Source organism: Poecilia formosa, unplaced genomic scaffold (genome assembly GCF_000485575.1).
Source record: "Poecilia formosa unplaced genomic scaffold, Poecilia_formosa-5.1.2 Scaffold314, whole genome shotgun sequence".
NCBI classification, from domain to species: Eukaryota; Metazoa; Chordata; class Actinopteri; order Cyprinodontiformes; family Poeciliidae; genus Poecilia; species Poecilia formosa.
The window spans coordinates 186324-206862 of NW_006800253.1; the positions used below are offsets into that span (position 1 = coordinate 186324).

Below are 20539 nucleotides of genomic sequence, written 5' to 3' on the forward strand. Positions count from 1 at the left end.
TTGAATGTCCGCACCGTCTCATCTGGTCCAGGTGTGTCCACTACCAATCGGTTTAATGTCCGCACCGTCTCATCTGGTCCAGGTGTGTCCACTACCAATCGGTTTAATGTCCGCACCGTCTCATCTGGTCCAGGTGTGTCCACTACCAATCGGTTTAATGTCCAGACTGTTTCATCTGGTCCAGGTGTGTCCACTACCAATCAGTTTAATGTCCAAACTGTTTCATCTGGTCCAGGTGTGTTCACCACTGACCAATCAGAAATTCCAAGAATGTTGTCAGGTGCAACTGTGTTCACCTCCGACCAATCAGATGTTCACGTTGTCTCATCTGGTCCAGATGTAGTCACCACTGGCCAGTCAGAAGTGACAAACAGTTCAAAAGGACACAGGAAGCCACAGCCTAAGACTGAAACAGCATCAGTGTTGAACACATTGTCCTCCCTTAATGGAAACCAAATTGGCTCCAGTGGAAGCAGAACCAGGCTTGGTTCCTCTGCAGGATATCCACGGAAGAGCACAGTTGGACTGAAGGACTTCACATTCCCCTTTGAGTTTTCACCATCTGCTGCAGCTACATTTTCTGACAGCTCATCTGCTGACTCTGAGCCAAACACCATATCAACATCTTATCGTATTACTTACACAAAAGGCTCTACCTTAGCTACACCAACCACAGCTTACACACCTGGAGAATCACTCCTTACATCTGTCTCCATGACAGAGACAAACCCATCATACAACCATTACAAACTTGTCACAGCTTCTGAAGCTTCACCTTCAGTTGAAGGCTTTTCTCAACATCCAGACACAGCTAGGACAGTGAGTGAAGTAGCTGACAACACACCCGGTGGCACACCTCAAACCACACCTGAAGCCACATCTGCTGTTTCAGGATCTGCATATACATCTGTAATAACACCTGAGATTGGACCCATGACCTCACCTGGGGTCACTCCAAGAACGAACCCTAAAACTACATCTGCAACCACAAATGCAGCTTCCGCACCTGGAACCTCACCTGGAGATTCTGAACCTGAAACCCCACCTGGTGCTTTCACGCATGAAATGAAGCCTGCAGTGACATCAGCAATGCCTACACCTCAGTCCACACCTGGAATCTCCACACCTGAATCCACACCAGCAGCTTCTGAACATGAAACGACATCTGAAGCTCTAACACATGAAACCACATCTGCCGCTAAACATACAACTACACTTGCAATCAGAACTACAACCAGAACGCCAACACCGAGCTCTGCACCAGTGACCACACCCACAGCAACAACGCTTGTAGTGTCCACCCCCTCTACACCCATAATGGCTGTACCAACAAGTCTCCCTAGCATCACCACGCAAACCACACAGTCAACTATAGCTCCACTGCTGGCCACCACACATGTGAGTATACTATCTGTTAAAATAATTCTGCTTTTGCTCCTACTTCAGGGTTTCCTCTATTATAAGCCTGGTGGGCCACAAGGCTTTACTTGCCATCCCACCAGTTTAAGCGTTGTTTGTTTATTTTAAATAGGGTTTTTTTTATACACAGTGACAGTAAAGATGAGTTAAGCCAGTTTTATAGTTGCAGCATTGGGGTTGCCCAGACCACAAGACTTAGTAAGTTTTCTGGGGGAAACCCTGTACTTTTATTTATACTTTAAAGGCTTCACGGCTGCCCATGGGGCAGCTGTGAAGTGAAAATAATACAATGGGCATGCGTTGCATGTGGGCATGCAAAAGTTGCAAATTCACGTAAATAATACAAAAACAAAAGTAAAATATTCTAACTCCTTCACTTTTAAGAATTGTTTTCTCTTTACATAACTGTACCCTCTTGGCTTTGATTCAGTGGGGCAAATTCCTGAAATATCAAACGGATGTAACACTGGAAAAGTTAAAAATGCTATTTTTCATACCCAATGTCAAGCATGGTGGAGGGGGAGTAATTATTTGGGCTTGTTTTGCAGCCACAAGACCTGGGCAACTTTCAGTCCATTAAATACTCTTGTTTGCCAAAATAATGCAAGTCAAGTATAAACTCAAGTGTTCTACAGCTTGGCTTCATGTAGCTCAGTTCCCGCTGGGTCATCAACAGAACGATGACTGACAAAAGGGCAAATATACAAGCTAAAAAAGAAACAAAGTTCTTGCAATGGCTCATTCAAAGTCTAGACATTAACCTAATTAAAATGTTGTGGAAAGCTGTACAAAAACGCTTCTCGTTAAATAACTAAACAAGAGTGTGCTATCATTTCATCTACAACAATGAGAGAAATAGTTAGACTGAAAAAAAACAATAATAGTTTAGTTTTGCAAAAAGGACATTGGGGGTTCCTCCGATATATGGTAAATGCATCTATAATGGGTTTTTTACTGAACCATTATAGATGCATATACCCATCTACACTGTCTTATGAAGAGTGTGGTCAAAGTCTATTAGGGTTTGTACTGTACTCCTTAGAACAAATGTATACAAACACTGTAGAATTTAAGATTTCTCATAATGTAAAATCTGCTCTGACCTGATGGAACAGAGTAGTTTATTCTCCAGGTGAAGATCAAGATCGCGATTTAAGAATCATTTAAGCGTTTGCAATGAGGAGTTGATGAGATGAAGGATGTTTTTGTACCCAACTTTCTCATTTCTACGTGGGTCCCAGGTAGATTACAACGCTTCCATAACCCTGAGAGGATTAAAGAGATGGAGCAGCGTTTAAATGCTCATAAATTTTTGCTTCAAAACGTTCAGTCTACTCAACTTCACACAACTTCAAACTGAACCTTGGGTTTTGTGTAATCAGCATGTTTGTTGCCTCTTCCTGACTGGAAAACTCAACAATGGCTAATGTTGTTGGCCCTAATGGAGCCCAGCTTGATGCTGGAGGTTGGTGGAGAAAATGAACGGGGCGGGCAGGAAGGAAGGCAGGGTGGGTCAAGCCTCTATTTTGAGTCAAAGAGACCGAGTCAGAGTGAACTGAGTGGAGACCAGGAGCCGATGAGATGAAGAATGAAGCGTAGCTGCAGCCAGCATCTCATCGGACAACTGATGGACTAATACTGCCACTCTGGACATGATTCACCTGCACTGGATGGTACCTGTGTCACATGACCTCGTATGTGTGTTAGCCCGGGTTGAAATGCACCATGTTTACCTTCTGTTAACGGGACGGACAAGCGATGCTCCCAGGATGTTTGATCCTTGGACTGTTGTGGAGGATTGGAAAGGTGAGAAAATTGGAGTGATTTGATGTTCCATGATTCTGTTGATCAGAAACCTCTGGAATAAGTTAATCCCAGATTTTAGCATTTGGTCTTTGCCTTAGGCTATTAAATCATTTTGGCAATCCCCTTACCTTCTCTGGACTGCCACTCGTGGGAGAACCGCGCCATGACCTCTAAAGTTGAACCAATTGAGGTAAGGCAGTTTTGAAGTTACAACTCATGAAGTGACCTCCTGTTGCAGGTCCAGACCAGCTGCGCCGTGGAGCTAACAGAGGTCAGGACCACCTGGGACTCAGCAGTGGTTTGGTTGACTGCTGCCTGTCCATCACCTGACTTCACAGCCTTCATGGATCCAGGCTCTAGGCCAACCGCAGTCCGCTGTGATCAGGATGGAAACAATGGATATACGTTTATCTGCAACATGACAGAGCTACAACCAGGAACTTTGTATGAACTAAGAGTGATTTCTGGGAACGATGAGGAGAGAAGCCTTGGCTCAATGCGCACAGGTAAGAACTTACTTGGAATATTTTTCTCCATGATCCTGTTCCCTTTCATTTTTTTCTGCAGGTTGATCTCCATTAAGGTTAAAACCTTTGCATCACTTTGAATTTATAGTTAATGATAGAACATGGACATATTTAAACCAAATTCAGTGTATATTACTTTTGATTTAAAATAGTTGAAAAAGGACTAAATCTAAGGGGCATTGTCATTTCAACAACATCAGTTTTTCATTTTCCATCAATGTCTCAGCCGGTGTTTCAGTGTTGCTGTTGGGTCTCGGCAGTGGATTGTTTTTCAGTCAAGGCATTGCTACTGGTTCACTTCCTGCCCCACCTGTTGCATTTTTTCTGTGTTTGCCTTAACTCAGTGCTACATTCTGCTCTAAAACACTGACTTTATTCAGTTCAACCAGAACTTAACTGGTTTCCATCCCATCCAAACCTGCCAATAACTTGATCCCTGAACCTCCCTAACCTTTTAACAGCCTGTCTCAAACTTTCCATAACCTGATCAGTTATTCTCCCAAAGTGTTCAAAGTGTCTTTCTGCTGACATTTCAAAAGATATTCTCCTTTTTCCTCCCACAGTACCAGTTAGTCCAGCTCAGCTTGAGATCCAGTTGGACCCTGAAAACATGGCTTCAGTTCATGAAGGATCCTCTGGGCTGCGAGTCCTTTGGTCCCTCTCTGCAGGACATGTGGACTGGTATAATGTAACTCTGGAAGACGTCCACTCCGGTATGGTTCGTAGCAACAGAGTCATGGGTTCTGCAGCTCCCCAGTCTTGTTTCACCTCCCTCGTCCCAGGAACTCTGTACAACATCAGTGTGTTGGCCATATCTGGGAACAAGACTGCTGCACCTGTGCACACCATTGCAGTAACAGGTGAGATACAGGGTGGAAGATCTTGGCATAGTAACAGAAATGTACAGAATTGTTAAAAAGTCTACAGACCTTTTTGCAAATCTGATAGAAAGTGGAATAAACTGGTGTAGTTTTGAAGTTGTTTTGTCCATCAGCACCAGATCCAGGTACTGGAAGATGTTATGTATTAGTTTAACATCTTCACTGCTGCGTGTCTTGGTTTTCCTGCAGCCCCTTCAGCGGTGGATGGCCTTCAAGTAGCATCCTCATCTTTAGACAGCCTCAGTGTGCTCTGGTGGCCTGGCCCAGGACGGGTGGAAAACTTTAAGGTCCTAGTGACGGACCAGGATGGGTTTCTCCTGAGGAACATCACTTTGACGAACACTACGACCTACACCAAGCTGGATGGGCTGCAGCCAGGGACACCGTACAGGGTCACCGTGGTAACAAATGCTGCTGGCCTGCAGAGCTCTGCCTCCATACAGGCCTACACTGGTAGGTGCAAATGCTGAAGTGATGTTACTGAAACTTCTGAATGATTATCCTGTATGGTGAAGAGCAGTTTTGTGCTAACATTTTTTTTTTCACTTTATTTCCTCCTGATCAGTCTGAGACATTGACCAATGAGGAAGCAGAACCTGTACTTACTATGTAGCATTAGTGTGTTTCCGCCTATTGCTGTAGCAAAAAACAGTCAACAGTATATGTTCAAAATCAGCATCTGGTGATCTGACAGACAATTAGAAATCCTTGCCTTGTTTTCCTGAAGTGGGACCTGATTCTGAAAGAATATGTGAAGTTTAAATGACACCAGGTTTATGGAGTTTATGGTTAACTGGTTGGTTTATCTCCTTTTGCTTCTCTTGATAATGTGAACCTTTTCTGCCTCTTTGCAAGCTGAAGTTTCCTCTCCACAAGACAAAGCAATGATCAAAGTCTGATCAGGTCACAACACCAGATCAACCATCTGAAGCCATGTTTGCGCTAATGAGCAGTTTGTTGCTGAAAGAATCTGGTATTCGTCCATATGAGGTCTAATAATGACAACCTTGAAACACAACTGCAAGACTTTTGCTCAGATAAAGACATTCTCTTATAGAGGAGGTTGCAAACGTTTTCCAGCTGGTGTTTTCCAGCAGGTGAAGCAGACGAGGTGTCAGGAAAAACAGCAGGGTGAAGATAAAAAAAAAATTAAATGTTCTCTCTTTTTCCTCAGTCCCAGCAGCTGTGTCAGATCTGATTATCAACAATGATGGCAGCTCAGAGAGTCTCCGGGCCTCCTGGACCGCACCTAAAGGGGGTGTGGACTTTTTTACAGTGACCCTGTGGGCTTCAGGTTTGACCCCTGAGCAACGAATCCTAGCCCCCAATGTCACCCAGCTGGTGTTTGAGGGTCTAACCCCTGGACGCCGCTACCAGCTGTCTGTCAACTCCTCAGCAGGAGGCCTGAGTTCAGAGAGAAGGACTGAAGGAAGGACAGGTGGGTCCAGGACTGCTTAGTCACATTGCATGTGGTTTGTTTAAACAGTACCGACATAATGGGGAAGACCCTGAAAGGATGATCATGTACTCCATATCTGATTTACAAACAAAATAGCACCATTGAGCTACACATGCAAACATACCCATCACTGCAGCATGTCAGGGAGATAATCACTGATTTTCACTGTATTAGGGATGAATACAATTCAGTTTGTGTTTGGTTCAACTCATCTGATGTTACTGGTTTCATTCTTTAGGGTTTATCTGAAGCAAGGCTGACCTCTTTGAGGAGATGTGTGAATATAAACTAAAAATATTATAATATGGGGATACAAGAGATGTTGATGTTTTTGTAGTTTTATGTATTTCACTATTAAAAATAACATTAAGCCTCCAGCTGTTGTCTATGTACCACATGGGCCTTTTATAATGGCTGCTCTGCATCCTTATGTTTCAGTTCCTGACCAGGTGTCCACCCTCTCCATGTCCATTGACAGCAGCAAGCTGCAACTCAGCTGGTCTCCCCCCAGAGGCGACTGGGAGTACTACAGCGTTCTGTTGACAGATGGCCCTGCTGTTCTATTTAATAGGACAGTCAGTAAGAAGAGCAGAGAGCTTCTCGTGTCCATCCAGAGCCTCGGTTTAGTTCCAGGACGGCTCTACTCTGCAGAGTTTGCGGTGCACAGCGGCGGTTTGAGTAACACAGCCCACTGCAGCAGCAGACTAGGTTAGCTACTGTCATAATTGTCTTCAATTTGATTTCAGAAAACAAGTCACGGTTATGGACTGATGCAGCAGGAACATTTCAGTCCAGTTTGGTTTGTGTTGCAACAGTGCACAAGAAAGCAGAGCTTAAACTTCTCAACTGATTGGAGGATAGGACTTCAACAGACATATTCAGGTCAGATTTTGGCAGAAAGTGAAAACCACAGTCTGAATTTAAGGATGGTACAAAACACTATTCACACATGGCCAAAATGGACCAACTTAGCTACTAGTAGAGTTTTTGGACTGTGGTATTAGGATGGAGTAGCTAAAGGGAATCCACACATGCACAGGGAAAATATATAAATTTTTGCAGGAAGATCCCAAGCCAGGATTGGAACCCAGAGCATTTTTTGCTTTGGGTTCCAGAGCAAAAAATAAGACAACAACTTCACAGAAAACTAATGTACCTGTTTATGGTAGTGAAATATAATACTGTACATTCCTCCCCAAAGATCCCATTATACATACACACACACACATCAAATGTGATGCATGTATTTCAAAGATGTGAAAACACCTGATGTTCTACATAATGCCCCACATAAATGCACCCTGGGTGTTGTTTATTGTCCTTCAGTTCAGAAGTCCCGAAATTTTGTAGTAACACAAAGACCTGCTTGTGTCTTGGTGTGAATAAGAAGCAGAATTAAAAAAAAAAAGAAAACATTCAGTGATTGTATTAGCTGAGTTGAAGCCAACGGGATTTCTTATTTAGATTCTAGCCTCAATCAAAGTGCACAGTTTAGCGTTTAAAGCTTAGAAACTCTTATTGACAGTACTGCTTCACACACTGTAGATCTTTCGGTTTGGTGTGAGAAAGACTGTATCCACCAGCAGAAACATCATCTAGGATTTAATTACTGAACTTTCAGTATTCTGATACTAACAAGTTAAATCTCCCATGACCCCAGCACCTCGTCCTGTGCAGCAGCTTGTCCTTCGTCATGCTGATGAGACGTCTCTTAGTGTGCAGTGGAGACAGCCCGTTGGACGTTGGGACAGCTTCATGGTGCTTCTCACAGATGAGGACCTCGCCACTCCTGACACTCAGAGGATCCTCAGTGGTGGATCCAGAGAGTGCACCTTCCGAGGCCTCGCCTCAGGACGCCGCTACACTGTTACCGTGAAAACTAGCAGCGGTACCCTGAGCAACTCTGACTCCCTGACAGCATGGACCAGTACGTCTGAGGCCTTTATTGCTGTAAAGAGTGCTGCTTGACAGGTTACTTGGTTTATCATTTAATAATCTGCCACCATCTGTCCTCACAGCACCAGCTCCGGTCAGCGGGCTGCAGGTTTTTAACCTCGACAGCACCGACAGCCTGCAGGCTCAGTGGGAACTGGCTTCTGGAGACCAAGACTCGTACCAAGTTCTGCTGGTCCGTGACAGCAGCGTCATCAAGAATAAGAGTGTTGCAGGCAACATCAGCAGCATAAGCTTCCAGAACCTGAGACCAGGAGCACAGTACAAGGTGGTGGTCACCACCATCAGAGCCGGACACACTTCCAGACAGACTGTGGCCGAAGGACGCACAGGTAAGCTCACCAGTCACTGGCATGACAGTTCTATCGGTTATCCTTTTCAAGACAGTAGTGTAGGATTATTCACACCCTGATGTGGAAGACGGGCCACAGTTGAGCAGTTGCATCGCAGCATGAAGGTTGCGGGTTAGAATCCCAGCCTCGGTTATTTTTTGCATAGAGTTTGCATGTTGTTCCCATGCATGAGTGGGTTCTCTCCACATATTGTAGTTTCCTCCCACAGGCCAAAAATATGACTTTTAGGTCAGCTGATTGATCTAAATTGCCCTTAGAGTTACATTCACAAAAGTATGTTTACATGCTCAAATACAGCCAGGCTCTGTGAGGGTATCAGGTGGTATTATGGCATGTGCTAAAGCTCATCTCCACATTTGTGATGGCAGCGTTAATACAGAAAAATCCAGCACAAATGTTATTGCTTCCAAGTAGACATCTTTTCAAGGGACACTCATGGATTTTTTCCTCAGGTTTATAGAAACTTGAGTAAACTTAGCTGTAACTAAGGAAGAAGAGCTATGGAAGAAGACCTGCTGGAATGGCCTCAGATCTGTTTTAAGCTGGCTACAATGGGTAGGAGACACCAAAGACAGGACAATCACTCTGCACTGTTGAACACATTAAGATGTGTTTGTAAAAGGCAGCTGGAGGTCTTCATGTCTTGGTAGGATCATCAGCACTAATGGGAACATGACTTAAAGACGTAACTTTTACTGACACGGTTATTCTTGGACAGTGATACAACCTCAACTGTTGGAAGGGATCGATGTTAACAGACGAAATGAAGTTGATGAGACCAACAATTAAATATTGGTTTCAGAGCCAATGTCTGCAGATTTCAGGCTGTTTTAACAGGTCTTAGGCGGCAGAGCAGACCCAAAAGAAAGACTCTCCCTCTGTTTGGGTTTGTTTCCAGCAGAAAGCCGGATATTATTGAAAAGCTGGAATTTGTGTGGAATTTTCAGGAAGTGTCGACAAGGACAGCAACACAAAAGAGCGTCCAGGTCTGTTGGTCAGAGACTTCCCGTCAGGAAGAGCCTTGGTGTTTTGCCATTGAACTTTCTGAGAGTCTTCACATATCTCATTATCAGTAATCTTCAGCATTCCTGATGAATTAAAATGGAACCTTTGTCCCATCTTTTGTTTTCTGAGTTCAATCTTTAAACCTCTTGCTACGGTTTGATCTCTTTAAGATGATTAAACTCTTCCCTGCTTTCAGTAAGTCTAACAGGTACACACTGAAGTGGTATGCATGATGTCACTACTGTGCTGTCTTCACATCTGACTGTGTGTCTGACTCAACCTCTCTTCCCCCAGTGCCAGCGGCGGTCACCGATGTTCGGGTCAGTAACAATGGTCGCACGGATTTCCTCACCGTGTCCTGGAATCAGGCTGCAGGTGAGGTGGATAGTTACTTGGTAACCCTGAGTGACCGTGACAGGACACTGCACAGCCTGGCCGTGTCAAAGTTCAACCCTGGCTGCATCTTCAACTCGCTGGTATCTGGACGCCTCTACAACATCTCCATCACCAGCTGCAGCGGTCGCTACAGAAACCACACCTTCCTCCAGGAGAGAACACGTGAGCAGTTCTTCTCTGAGTCTGAGTTCTAGGTGTTTTCCTCCATGCAGGTTCTAATTCTCTCTGGATTCTAGAGTGTCTCTATAAAGGTTTCTTGTTGTTTTGGCTTGGTTCTTGCTTGGTTTTAGTTGTCAGTGAAACAATGACAACTTCTTGTTGTCTCTTGGTGTTTTTGTTCATACTGCCTTTACCTGGAAGCCAGCTTCCAACTGTCTCTGTCCTGGTTCTTATTGTGTTTATTTGGGTTCTGTCTGTTCCTTTTTTAGTGTTAGTTATTTTTGTTTGACTTCTGGCTATTACTGACCTTGTTCTAATACTTTCTTTTGCATTCTATATGTCTGTGTCCTAGTTCTGCTTGTGTTTGTTTGGGTCCTGGCTAACACTTTCCTGGTTTTAATTTAATTTCTCTGGGTTTTGGATTTCGCTGGTCCTTGGTTTAATTAATTTTTTTTGTCATGAATCTTTTTCTCTTGAATTTGTTGTGGTTTCAGCTCTTGTCTCTGGGCTCCATTTTGGTTCTTGATCTCTCTCCCTCACGAAACTTTTATTCTGGATTATGAATGTCTCTGTTAATCAATGCTCTGAATGTTCCAGCTCCTGATTTGATGAAAATTGAAAAAAAAATAAAAAATAAATTCTACCCAGATCTATTAAACAGGTTGTCACTTGTTTCTTTGACCCCTTAGAGCCCTCAAAGGTGCAGAACCCCACAGCGACTCATGGTGCTCGGGATGACTCCCTGAAGGTTTATTGGCGTCATGCTGCTGGGGACCTTGACTTCTACCAGGTGTTCATCAAACACAACAACACCTTCCTGCAGAACAAGACAGTCCAGAAGACACAGAGCGAGTGTGTGTTCACTGGACTGGTACCAGGACGGCTCTACACAGTACTAGTGAACACCTGGAGCGGTTCTTACGAAGCCAGTGCGTCCACCCATGGAAGAACCTGTGAGTAGCTCCCCGACATTCATAATCTTGGTTATTTCTTAATATATGACGAAAGGCTTTACGGGCTCTAACCACAGTTCCTGTGCTGTCCCTGATTCAGTCCCAGCAGCGGTCCAATCTCTCAGTCTTGCGGGACGGGGGACTGAGGACCTTCGGGTGACATGGTTGGCAGCTCCAGGTGATGTGGATCACTATGAAGTGCAGCTGCTGTTCAGTGACATGAAAGTGTTTCCACCTCTCACTCTGGGCAGTGGGGTGGGGGAGTGTGTCCTGTCATCACTCACACCTGGGCGACTCTACAAGATCTTAGTTTCAACCTTCAGCGGTCCAAATCAGAGGACCCAGTTCATAGAGGGTCGAACAGGTAAAATTTAGACACGGTCATAAAAATTATCGTAATGCAACCATGAAATCCCCTGCATTGTTTTTAATTTGAGTGCTTCGGTTCTGCTAGTTCCTAGTAAGGTGAAGAACATCCATGTTAACGGTGACAGCAGTCATCTGAAGGTGAGCTGGACTCCTGGGCCAGGTGATGTGGATGGATACTCAGTCTTTCTGTACAGAGAGAGTCGAGAACTAGCTGTCCAAGCTGTCCTCAAGCACCAAAATGAGGTGACGTTTGACTGGCTGCAGCCAGGTCAACTGTACGGTGTTATGGTTCAGTCTTCAAGCGGAGAGCTGCTGAACAACAACACATCCACGGGACGCACAGGTGAGAGCAAGAAAGAGGTTTTCAGCAACATTAGTTGGCCCTCAGTGAGCCGTGACAGTTTTCTCCGTCCCATTGTCCGAAGTTTGTGCCTTCCCCTCTTTTCTTTCTGTCCTTCCTTCGTCTCTCTTTACCATATGCCCTTAATTCATTCCTACTTGTCCATCTGCATTGTGTCTTGTCTCTACTTTTCATGTTCTGCTTTCCTTCATTTCTTTCTTAATCATGTACTTTTTTTTCTTGAGCCATCCAAACATCCTTGGGTCCATCGTTTACTTGTTTTGTTACTTACTTCCTACTTTGCCCTTTCTTGTTCTTTCCATCCTTTGTGAAGTCCAGAATTTTTAGATGGAAAAATCTGCAGTTACACCATCCTTTCTGTTTTGCAGTCCCGTTAGCAGTCACAGGTCTACAGGTGGAGCCCGTCCTGAGCACCTGTAGCCTGCAGGTGAGCTGGCAAGAAGCTCTTGGTGTGTCTGATGGGTACATCCTGCAGGTTCTGGATGAAAGAGGCAGCATCGTCGCCAACGGCTCACAGCCCGTCAGATTCACCCGGTACCGGTTTGATGGCCTTACACCAGGGAAGAAGTATCGAATCCTGGTCCGGACCACCAGTGGGGGACTCCATAGCCAGGGAGTTAGTGCTGAAGCTCGAACATGTAAGACTTTTTGCTTCTACTCACATAAATAGGGCATTGGTATGTGTCCAAGAATAAAACAGGAAATATACCTGGTCATTAAGTTCAAATCTCCATCTGTTTTCTCCTCCATCAGACCCAGCATCTGTTACTGATCTGTCCATCAAAACCAGCAGCACTGCCAGCCTGTCTTTCCAGTGGTCCCCACCAGAGGGAGACTTTCAGCATTATGAAGTCTTTTTGCATAAAAGTGATGAGTCTCTGCAGGAGAGCCAGCGGGTCCAACCCAGTATTAAGCAGTGCTCCTTCCAGGGTCTCAGACCTGGAGCTCTGTACAGACTAGAGATTGTGGTCCAGAGTGGAGACCAAACCAACCAGACCTCCATGTGGGCAAGGACAGGTGAGATTTGACTCCAATTCTTAGAGCGGACAGTGAAGCTGGGAGGTGATCGGACCAGAAGGCTGACCCAGTGAACATTGTCCTTTTCAGTACCAGCGCCTGTAGCATCTCTCAGGGCCAAGAGTGGAAACCAGTCCGACACTCTGTTGATCAACTGGGATCGCAGAGATGGTGATGTGACCGGATACCTGCTCTCGCTCTACAGCCCTGATGGATCCCAGCAGGCTGAGCATCAGCTGGGTTCTGAGGTCACAGAGTTCATATTTTCAGGCCTTGTGCCAGGTCGGCAGTACCGAGTCGACGTGCTGAGTCTCAGTGGAGAGCTTCACAACCTAGCCAGCACTGTGGGTCGTACTGGTAAGACCAACTATAACGTTAGAAACAGATGGTTTCAGTCAATAAAATTTCAAGAACATAAGAAAAGTAGTTTATAAAGATTTTGGTTCTTTTTAATGTGAGCGGTTCTGGCATTATCTGCATATTTGGCATTTTTTCTCAGGTTAAGTAGCACATCTAACATCTGGGTCCAGTGTTTCCCAAATGCAAAACAGGCAAAGTAGATGAACAAATTTCAACTGTCTCTCTGGACCCAGCTTGTGACAAATTTGGGGCCTGTTGTGGCGGAAACACTAGTTTTGACAATGTTATAGGATGTAAAACAAAATCTAACCTAAATAGCCTAAAGTTTATTCAAACCTGGACCAAAGCAGAACTAAGCTCAATTATTAAACGACACCAAATGTCGAGATCTCCTACTGTTAAGGGGGCGAAGATGGCTGATGGAATCAGGAGCAACCAGGTTTTTATATATATATACATATATATATATATATATATATATAGGGAACATTGGGCAGTGTGCTGCCTTTGTTTGTTTCTCTTCCTTCTACCTTTCTATCTTTCTCTATCATTTCTTTCAAAGTTACTTGCTCAAGATCAAAGACAAGAAAGAACTCTAAAATATTTGTCCTCAAACATTTCATCTAACTTATAGCTCCAAAACCTCCTTCCTCGTTCCTGTTTGGAGGAGTCACCAACACCTCCCTGGAGGTCACCTGGAGTGGTCCAGTAGGTTCTGACTATGATGACTTCGACCTGCAGTGGACTCCTAAGGACCAGCTGTCTGTTATCAACCCATACCACAGCCAAACATCAGGCAGCCGCATCCTAAAAAGGATGTTCCCAGGACGACTTTACACCTTCAGCCTTCGAACTGTCAGTGGGGCAATGCAGCCCGGTGCCACCTACAGCACTCCCATCCAAAAGAGTATTCGAACCAGTAGGTGGCAGCACTAAACTTTTTTTTCAAGAAATTGCAACTAATTTGGGTATTGGTACATCAGAAATGTGTCTGTATTTTAACCAAAGAGATTTCCAGGTGAGAAGAATTAGGAGCGGAGGAATGGAGGAATGACCAATCTCAAAGTGATCAATGTCTAATCTTCAATCTGATAGAAAAAAAAACTAGAGCTGAGCCTGTTTTCAAGCAACGCAGCATCACCTGATCTGAGGCTTTTCCTTCTGCAGAGCCAGAGCGAGTCCAGAGCCTCCACTGTCGACCACAGAGCTCTACCTCCATCTCCTGCTCTTGGGGACCTCCACAAGCTGACTATGATTCCTACACCATCGAATGTCTTCACCAGGACACTCACACCCTGGTCTATTCACGGCGTACAAGTCGAGAGTCCACCAGTTATGTCATCACCCAGCTTGAGCCCCACAAACGTTACACCATCTCTGTGAAGGTCATTTCTGATGGGACGACCAGCGAGGAGGCAGAGGACAGCGTAGTCACAATGATCGACCGTAAGAAAGAATTAAGCTTAGCATGTCAGCCAAAGGGAGGGTGGATGAGCTAACCAGATTTGTTTTTTTGTTATGCTTTCTATAGGCCCTCCTCTGCCCCCACTGACTACCCGGGTCAGTGACAAGTCCACTTTGGTCACGAAGTCCTCGATATCATTCCAGTTTAATTGTAGCTGGTTCAGTGATGTCAATGGAGCAGTGAGGTTCTTTACTGTGGTTGTGACTGAATCTGAAGGTGAGCATGACCAAAAACCCGTCTTTAATTCTGACCAGAAACTGGTTAGGTCAGTGGATTAGGTTCTGACAATGAAACAGATACATTTTGATTTCATCTCTTGTGACTTTTTGATGAGTTATACAGCAGTTTAACACTCTACTCTGTAGTTCTAGTTGGACACTGATTATTTAATGTGTAATTTAACTTTTAAAGGCCTTACCTGCTCATGAGTCTTGGTAACATGCAACCTCTGACCCATCCTCGTAGGTGTCAATAACTTGCAGCCAGACCATAACCACCCTCTGCCCTCCTACCTGGACTACAGACACAACAGCTCAGTTAAGTCCTACCAGACCAACTACTTTCCCAGCCTCTGCTCAGATGGCTTAGAGAGCAGCACTCAGATCTATAACATCAGCCTTGGGACTGGGATGGACTCTCTAGGGGGTCCATGTGACCACAGAGACCCGAGTTATGCAGAGTCTAGCAGAGGCCTTATCTACTTCTGTGATGGACCTCTGAAGTCGAAGACTTCATACAGGTACTGAACACAAACAGGTCAGACTATAAATAATCTGTTTCGATGTTTCTCTGTCTGGTGTCTTTGCCAATCCCATTAATCAGCAGTTCATAAAGTAAGGACTGAAAAAGGCTTAGTTTGTCTTGAGCTTACTGAGAATTAGAAAGAATCGATTGTTGTTCACTGTGAACCCTAGTGTCTTGTCTTTTTGCTCCTCTCAGGATCAGCATCCGAGCCTTCACTCAGCTGCTTGATGAAGAAGAAACTACAAACTCTAGATTAGCTTCTCCTCTCTTCACTGACACCTTCTTATCTCTGCCCATCATCACGGAAACAGGTCAGGCCAAATTTCACTGGCTACTAAAGAGTTAAAACTCCCTTAGCTCAGATTTTTTTTATTTTATTTTTTTTAAATGAAACACATGGAGTTTGGACTGGAGATGATGTTAAAATACTGGGATACTGCATGGATTTATTTTATTTTTTTCTTGCAGAACCTCTGAGCGGTGTCATTGAAGGCATCAGTGCCGGACTTTTCCTCATCCTCATGATAGTTGCCATCACTGCTTTCCTCATTTGCAGGCACAAGGCTCGCAAATTGTGAGTATCTATAGACCTGCCCCTGTGGAAGGTACACCTGACACCTACATGACGCCTAACAGTACAACAAACAACACAGGACACCAGATGGCAAAACTCACAACGCCTGACTGGTACAACACACAACACACCACAGTACCACACACAACACCTGGTAATAGAAATACAACACCTGCGTAACAGGTGCATGGCACATGTTTAGCACCTGCTAATGTCAGCCGACATAAAAGGTGTTGTTGACGCTGTTTCCATCAGGGTGGAGGAGAGACCTGATGTCCGGAGATGTATAAGGAGAGAGAGATCAGCAGGAGGAGTCCCGATGGGAGTCAGAGGGTAGGAACCAATCAATAAACAAGCGCTGTTATGGATGATGAGCCTTGCTCTGACCAAAACAGAGTGGAGTTCCATCTACAGCCACTAGATGGTATCGCAGCTAAACACGGAGAAACTTTAAATATTTAAATCCATCCGCTGTCAGTAGATTTATTAATGATGCTACGGAGAAGAGTAACAAAGAAATACCATAGACAGATTGATACATAAGTATATTGGTAGATTGATTTATTTTTGGTGAAAACTTTTGCACACCCTAACGTTTAGTTTAGAAAATAATCTGAGAACTGGAAAATGAAAGCAGAAATGAACCGATCAATCAGTTCTCTTCTAAAAGATTAAATCAGTTTTTAGCAATATTTATTGAAGATCTGTTAAACTCTAATGCCTCTTCGTCTTGTTCCCCAGCAGCAGGAGAATCTCCAGGTGAGATATCTTGATGACTTTAATTAGTTTTGTTGTTGTTTTTACATGTTTAGTGATTTCGTTTGTTGTTTTCAGTCCCATCAAGATCCTGAACTTTGAATCTCACTACAACAAACTGCTGGCCGACTCCAGCTACCTCCTGTCTGAGGAGTACGAGGTACGCCATCTTCCGTTCAGCTAGTCAAGGAGCTGTTTCAGCTTTAGGAACCACTTTAAGTTTAAAGTATGAATCTGAATCAGTGACTCTGCAGGTTGCCTCAGGTTCTCCTGTTCCTATTTCTCAATTTGGTACTGAAACCTGCTTTGCTCCAGTAGTTCGGGTTTTATGTCACAGAGGTTTCTTATGTCTGAAAGAACCATCTTCTGCACAAATATTTGTTCAGTTTGTTAGAAAAAGGTATTTCCTGATCATGATTGTGAGTGGTCATCTGAGTTACCGCAGCGTGAACGGATCCAGAGTCAGAAAACCTCATTGACCTATAGAGAGCTTTTCGGATTAGTTAGCTTTTTGGATATCTCCTGGATATGTTATATCCAGGAGATAACTTGTTGAACCCACCGAGTTCAGACTCCTGGTTTTTCCACTCATACGTCTGAGTAAAAGCTTTGCAAGCAACTGAAGAATGGTTCTCATTTTTTGTTGCTATAAATATGAAATGGTTCTTTCATTTTCCTCAACAGGACCTGAAAGACGTCGGCCGTAATCAGCCGCTGGACTCTGCTCTGCTGCCTGAGAACCGTGGGAAGAACCGATACAACAACATCTTGCCCTGTGAGTGTCTTCTCCTTCAGCTCAACTGATTTGTGTCTCCGTCTTACCGTCTCTCTCTCTCTCTCTCTCTCTCTTTGCAGATGACTCAACGAGGGTCAAGCTGTCTTACGTGGATGATGATCCCTGTTCAGACTACATCAATGCCAGCTACATCCCAGTGAGACACCAGTACCGTCACAACCTTTTAATTTTGTGCAGAACCCCTTTGGTTTTCTTTGGTTATGAACGAGTTTTAGACTAAGATTTATGCTCTGTCTTTATGGCTGTATTTTGATTAACTTGAATTTCCACTTGTGGTTATTCACTGAGTTCTAAATGTTACTTTTGAATTTTAGCTTAATTTGGGTTTGGACCAGCTGTAATCGTGTGGTTTTGTTTCAACTAGTTTTGTGCTTGTTCGTGTTGGTTTTGATGGGATTTGGACTTGGTCCTGACTTGGCTTAAACTGGTTATGGTGTTAAGTCTTGAGCTTTGATTTAGACTTGGATTTGGATTGGGTCATGTTCTGATCTGGTTTTTTATTGATTGTACACTGGTTTTGAAAGTATTTGTACTGGCTGTTGACTTGGTTTACACTAAGAATTTGACCCAAGACTGAACTTGTTTGGACTCAATATTAGAATGAGTGTAATACTCAATATTAGAATGAGTATCCCCGGTTCCCTGAAGTGTAAATATGAGATTTAATTTGGTCATATAACATTCGACCGTTCAGTCTGTTTTGATGCTGTGTTTAAACAGACACCAGGACTTCTTTCTTCTCATCCCGTTTCAAAGCTGCTTTTGCTCCACCTACCTGTTTCAACAGAACTGAGTGTTTGGTTTTCTCTGTGTTTTTAGGGTAACAATTTCCGCCGGGAGTACATTGCGACGCAGGGGCCCCTTCCAGGAACAAAGGATGACTTCTGGAAGATGGTGTGGGAGCAGAACGTCCATAATGTGGTCATGGTCACTCAGTGCGTGGAGAAAGGCAGGGTGAGTATGAGATGACCAAGTTGCATCTGAAGGAGTTTCTGAGACTCTACCTTTGGCCGTCTGCGTTTAAAAGATTCAATGTTTTCTCTCTGATTCCCCATCCAGGTGAAGTGTGATCACTACTGGCCATTTGATCAGGATCCTCTGTACTACGGAGATCTCATAGTTCAGATGTTGTCAGAGTCGGTTCTTCCAGAGTGGACAATCCGAGAGTTCAGAATCTGCAGCGTATGTTCCCCCAGCAGGAGCAACATCCTCACTCTCTGTCACTGAGTGAGGTCCGACGATGATGTCACATTTCTGTGTGTTCAGGAGCAGCAGCTGAGCTTCGTCCGCCTCGTTCGGCAGTTTCACTACACGGTGTGGCCCGATCATGGAGTCCCAGAGAGCACACAGTCGCTCATACAGTTTGTTCGAACAGTCCGTGACTACGTCAACAGGACTCCTGGTTCTGGTCCCACTGTGGTCCATTGCAGGTAAAAAAAAAAAGCTTTGAAATTAAATTCTCAAAAAAAAATAAATAAATAAATAACACCATCCGATATGAAGAAAATAATATCAATTTGAAGCTTTTTAAATGATGAGCTTGATCTGCATGCAAAATTTTGACAGGTGGTTTACCTTGACACATCTTTGCAGCACTGATATGACTTGCAGTGGAATAAATTTCATTTGAGAGTCAGAATGTGGATGAACTTTAGTCTGTTTTCATCTTAGTTTTAACTCTTTCAACAGCAAACATCTCATATCTTCACCCAGTTTGTTGGTGTGCGCAAGGTGTTACATCTCCGTGTACTGAACGTTACTTATTCTTACGTTTTCACAACTTTTAACTAAGTCCGCTGCGTGTGTTTTAGTGCCGGAGTGGGCCGAACTGGAACCTTCATCGTCCTGGATCGGGTACTGCAGGAGCTGGACACAAAGGACACGGCAGACATATACGGCGTCGTCTTTGATCTCCGCCTCCACCGGTCACACATGGTGCAGACTGAGGTGGGTCCGATGCATCCTGGGATTAACGGGCCCCATTATGGTGCAGCTGTACTGATAAAAAGCGATTGTTTTTAATATAAAGTTAAGTATTTCACAAATTCAGAACAAAAAGTTTGTTACAGAGCGGTTGGCAGTACTACTAAATTCCCCCATATAGTACCTAGGAACTGAGGACCTTCTTAATTTAATGGAGCGCTATCTTCTACTGACAGCAGGAGGTTTCATACCTTTAGAGCAGGCAGACATGGATCTTAGAAAATACTAATTTTCACACATCTGGATGAAAATTGTTTCCCAAAAAGGGGTTCAATGAGACCATGTCTCTCTCAGACCTGTCTGCAGATGCAATGAAGTAGCTTAGAGATAGTAAAATCTGGGTGATCTCCTGCAGATCTTCTCCACTACTCCACTAATGTACTGAATTTGGCAATTCAATTCAGAGTACAGCTTAAATTTCCCACAGCTCTGCTTTGGTCATTCAAACTGTTTCTAACACAAACCTCCTCTCTGACCAGGGACAGTACTTGTACTTGCATCAGTGCATTCGGGATGTCCTCAGAGCCCGGAAGCTGCGCAGTGAACAGGAGACCCTCAGTCACCCCGTCCTAAGAATGTGAATCCCGCCTGGCAGAGAGGTGAGTAAGCCACAGGTCATGGCGTGTGTCATCAGTAAGCATCAGAGGAATCACTAATCGGAGGTGTCGGTCCTTTCCCACAGAGACGCTGTGATTGTACTGCCTGCGGATTTACTGTTGAGCTAACAGAAAAACACAGCCATTTATTTTTCTATCAATGTTCATATTTTATTCTGCAGATTTATGATAATTTATGTAATGTGAACTGGAGTGTGTCTGTGGCTGTACTTTGTGTTTCTGTGTCACAATGAAGCTGTGGGTGGAAACAGCCTCAGGAGACTGAACATTTTGATCAGCTTCGATCACCAGTGCACCCTCCAGCTGCTAATCATTTGTTCAGACAACAGCAGACTCAGCTCCTCATTGAACGTGTTTATACAGATGAACAGCAGCGCCTGTATGTTACCTGTTCATCTTCTTCTACCTTAACCTGTAACTGCAGATCTGCTTAAAGCCATTACTGTACTTGTAGAGGTTCTGTGGACTGTACCTAAACATATTTGTCTGTGAACAGCTCATTAAACACACAGCACGTGTACAAATATCCGATTTCTGTGTTTATTGATCCAAGCTGATTCAAATCTGCTCCAACAAGAGACATATA

General features: G+C 44.1%; 1 protein-coding gene across 2 annotated transcripts in view; it reads left to right on the plus strand.

The window, feature by feature from the left end:
• The window catches only part of LOC103152533 (receptor-type tyrosine-protein phosphatase beta-like), a 26249-nt gene extending 5770 nt beyond the window's left edge, over positions 1 to 20479 (plus strand). The window contains exons 3-34 of one of the 2 annotated variants that reach the window (XM_016661160.1): positions 32 to 1398; positions 3464 to 3731; positions 4316 to 4612; positions 4823 to 5086; positions 5808 to 6071; positions 6531 to 6800; positions 7753 to 8019; positions 8111 to 8377; positions 9698 to 9961; positions 10648 to 10911; positions 11012 to 11275; positions 11366 to 11623; positions 12010 to 12279; positions 12395 to 12658; positions 12749 to 13015; positions 13653 to 13937; positions 14186 to 14464; positions 14550 to 14699; positions 14949 to 15222; positions 15423 to 15538; positions 15696 to 15801; positions 16057 to 16134; positions 16543 to 16560; positions 16636 to 16717; positions 17242 to 17332; positions 17413 to 17489; positions 18173 to 18307; positions 18413 to 18535; positions 18620 to 18783; positions 19165 to 19300; positions 19816 to 19935; positions 20019 to 20479. In XM_016661160.1, the coding sequence (XP_016516646.1) occupies positions 32 to 1398; positions 3464 to 3731; positions 4316 to 4612; positions 4823 to 5086; positions 5808 to 6071; positions 6531 to 6800; positions 7753 to 8019; positions 8111 to 8377; positions 9698 to 9961; positions 10648 to 10911; positions 11012 to 11275; positions 11366 to 11623; positions 12010 to 12279; positions 12395 to 12658; positions 12749 to 13015; positions 13653 to 13937; positions 14186 to 14464; positions 14550 to 14699; positions 14949 to 15222; positions 15423 to 15538; positions 15696 to 15801; positions 16057 to 16134; positions 16543 to 16560; positions 16636 to 16717; positions 17242 to 17332; positions 17413 to 17489; positions 18173 to 18307; positions 18413 to 18535; positions 18620 to 18783; positions 19165 to 19300; positions 19816 to 19917 (7331 nt within the window). In that variant the 3' untranslated portion in view covers positions 19918 to 19935; positions 20019 to 20479. Of the gene's footprint in view, positions 1 to 31; positions 1399 to 2962; positions 3226 to 3463; positions 3732 to 4315; positions 4613 to 4822; positions 5087 to 5807; positions 6072 to 6530; positions 6801 to 7752; positions 8020 to 8110; positions 8378 to 9697; positions 9962 to 10647; positions 10912 to 11011; positions 11276 to 11365; positions 11624 to 12009; positions 12280 to 12394; positions 12659 to 12748; positions 13016 to 13652; positions 13938 to 14185; positions 14465 to 14549; positions 14700 to 14948; positions 15223 to 15422; positions 15539 to 15695; positions 15802 to 16056; positions 16135 to 16542; positions 16561 to 16635; positions 16718 to 17241; positions 17333 to 17412; positions 17490 to 18172; positions 18308 to 18412; positions 18536 to 18619; positions 18784 to 19164; positions 19301 to 19815; positions 19936 to 20018 lie in introns of those variants that run through there. The other variant, XM_007573025.2, reaches the window with a different exon arrangement.
• Positions 20480 to 20539: the final 60 nt, after the last annotated feature.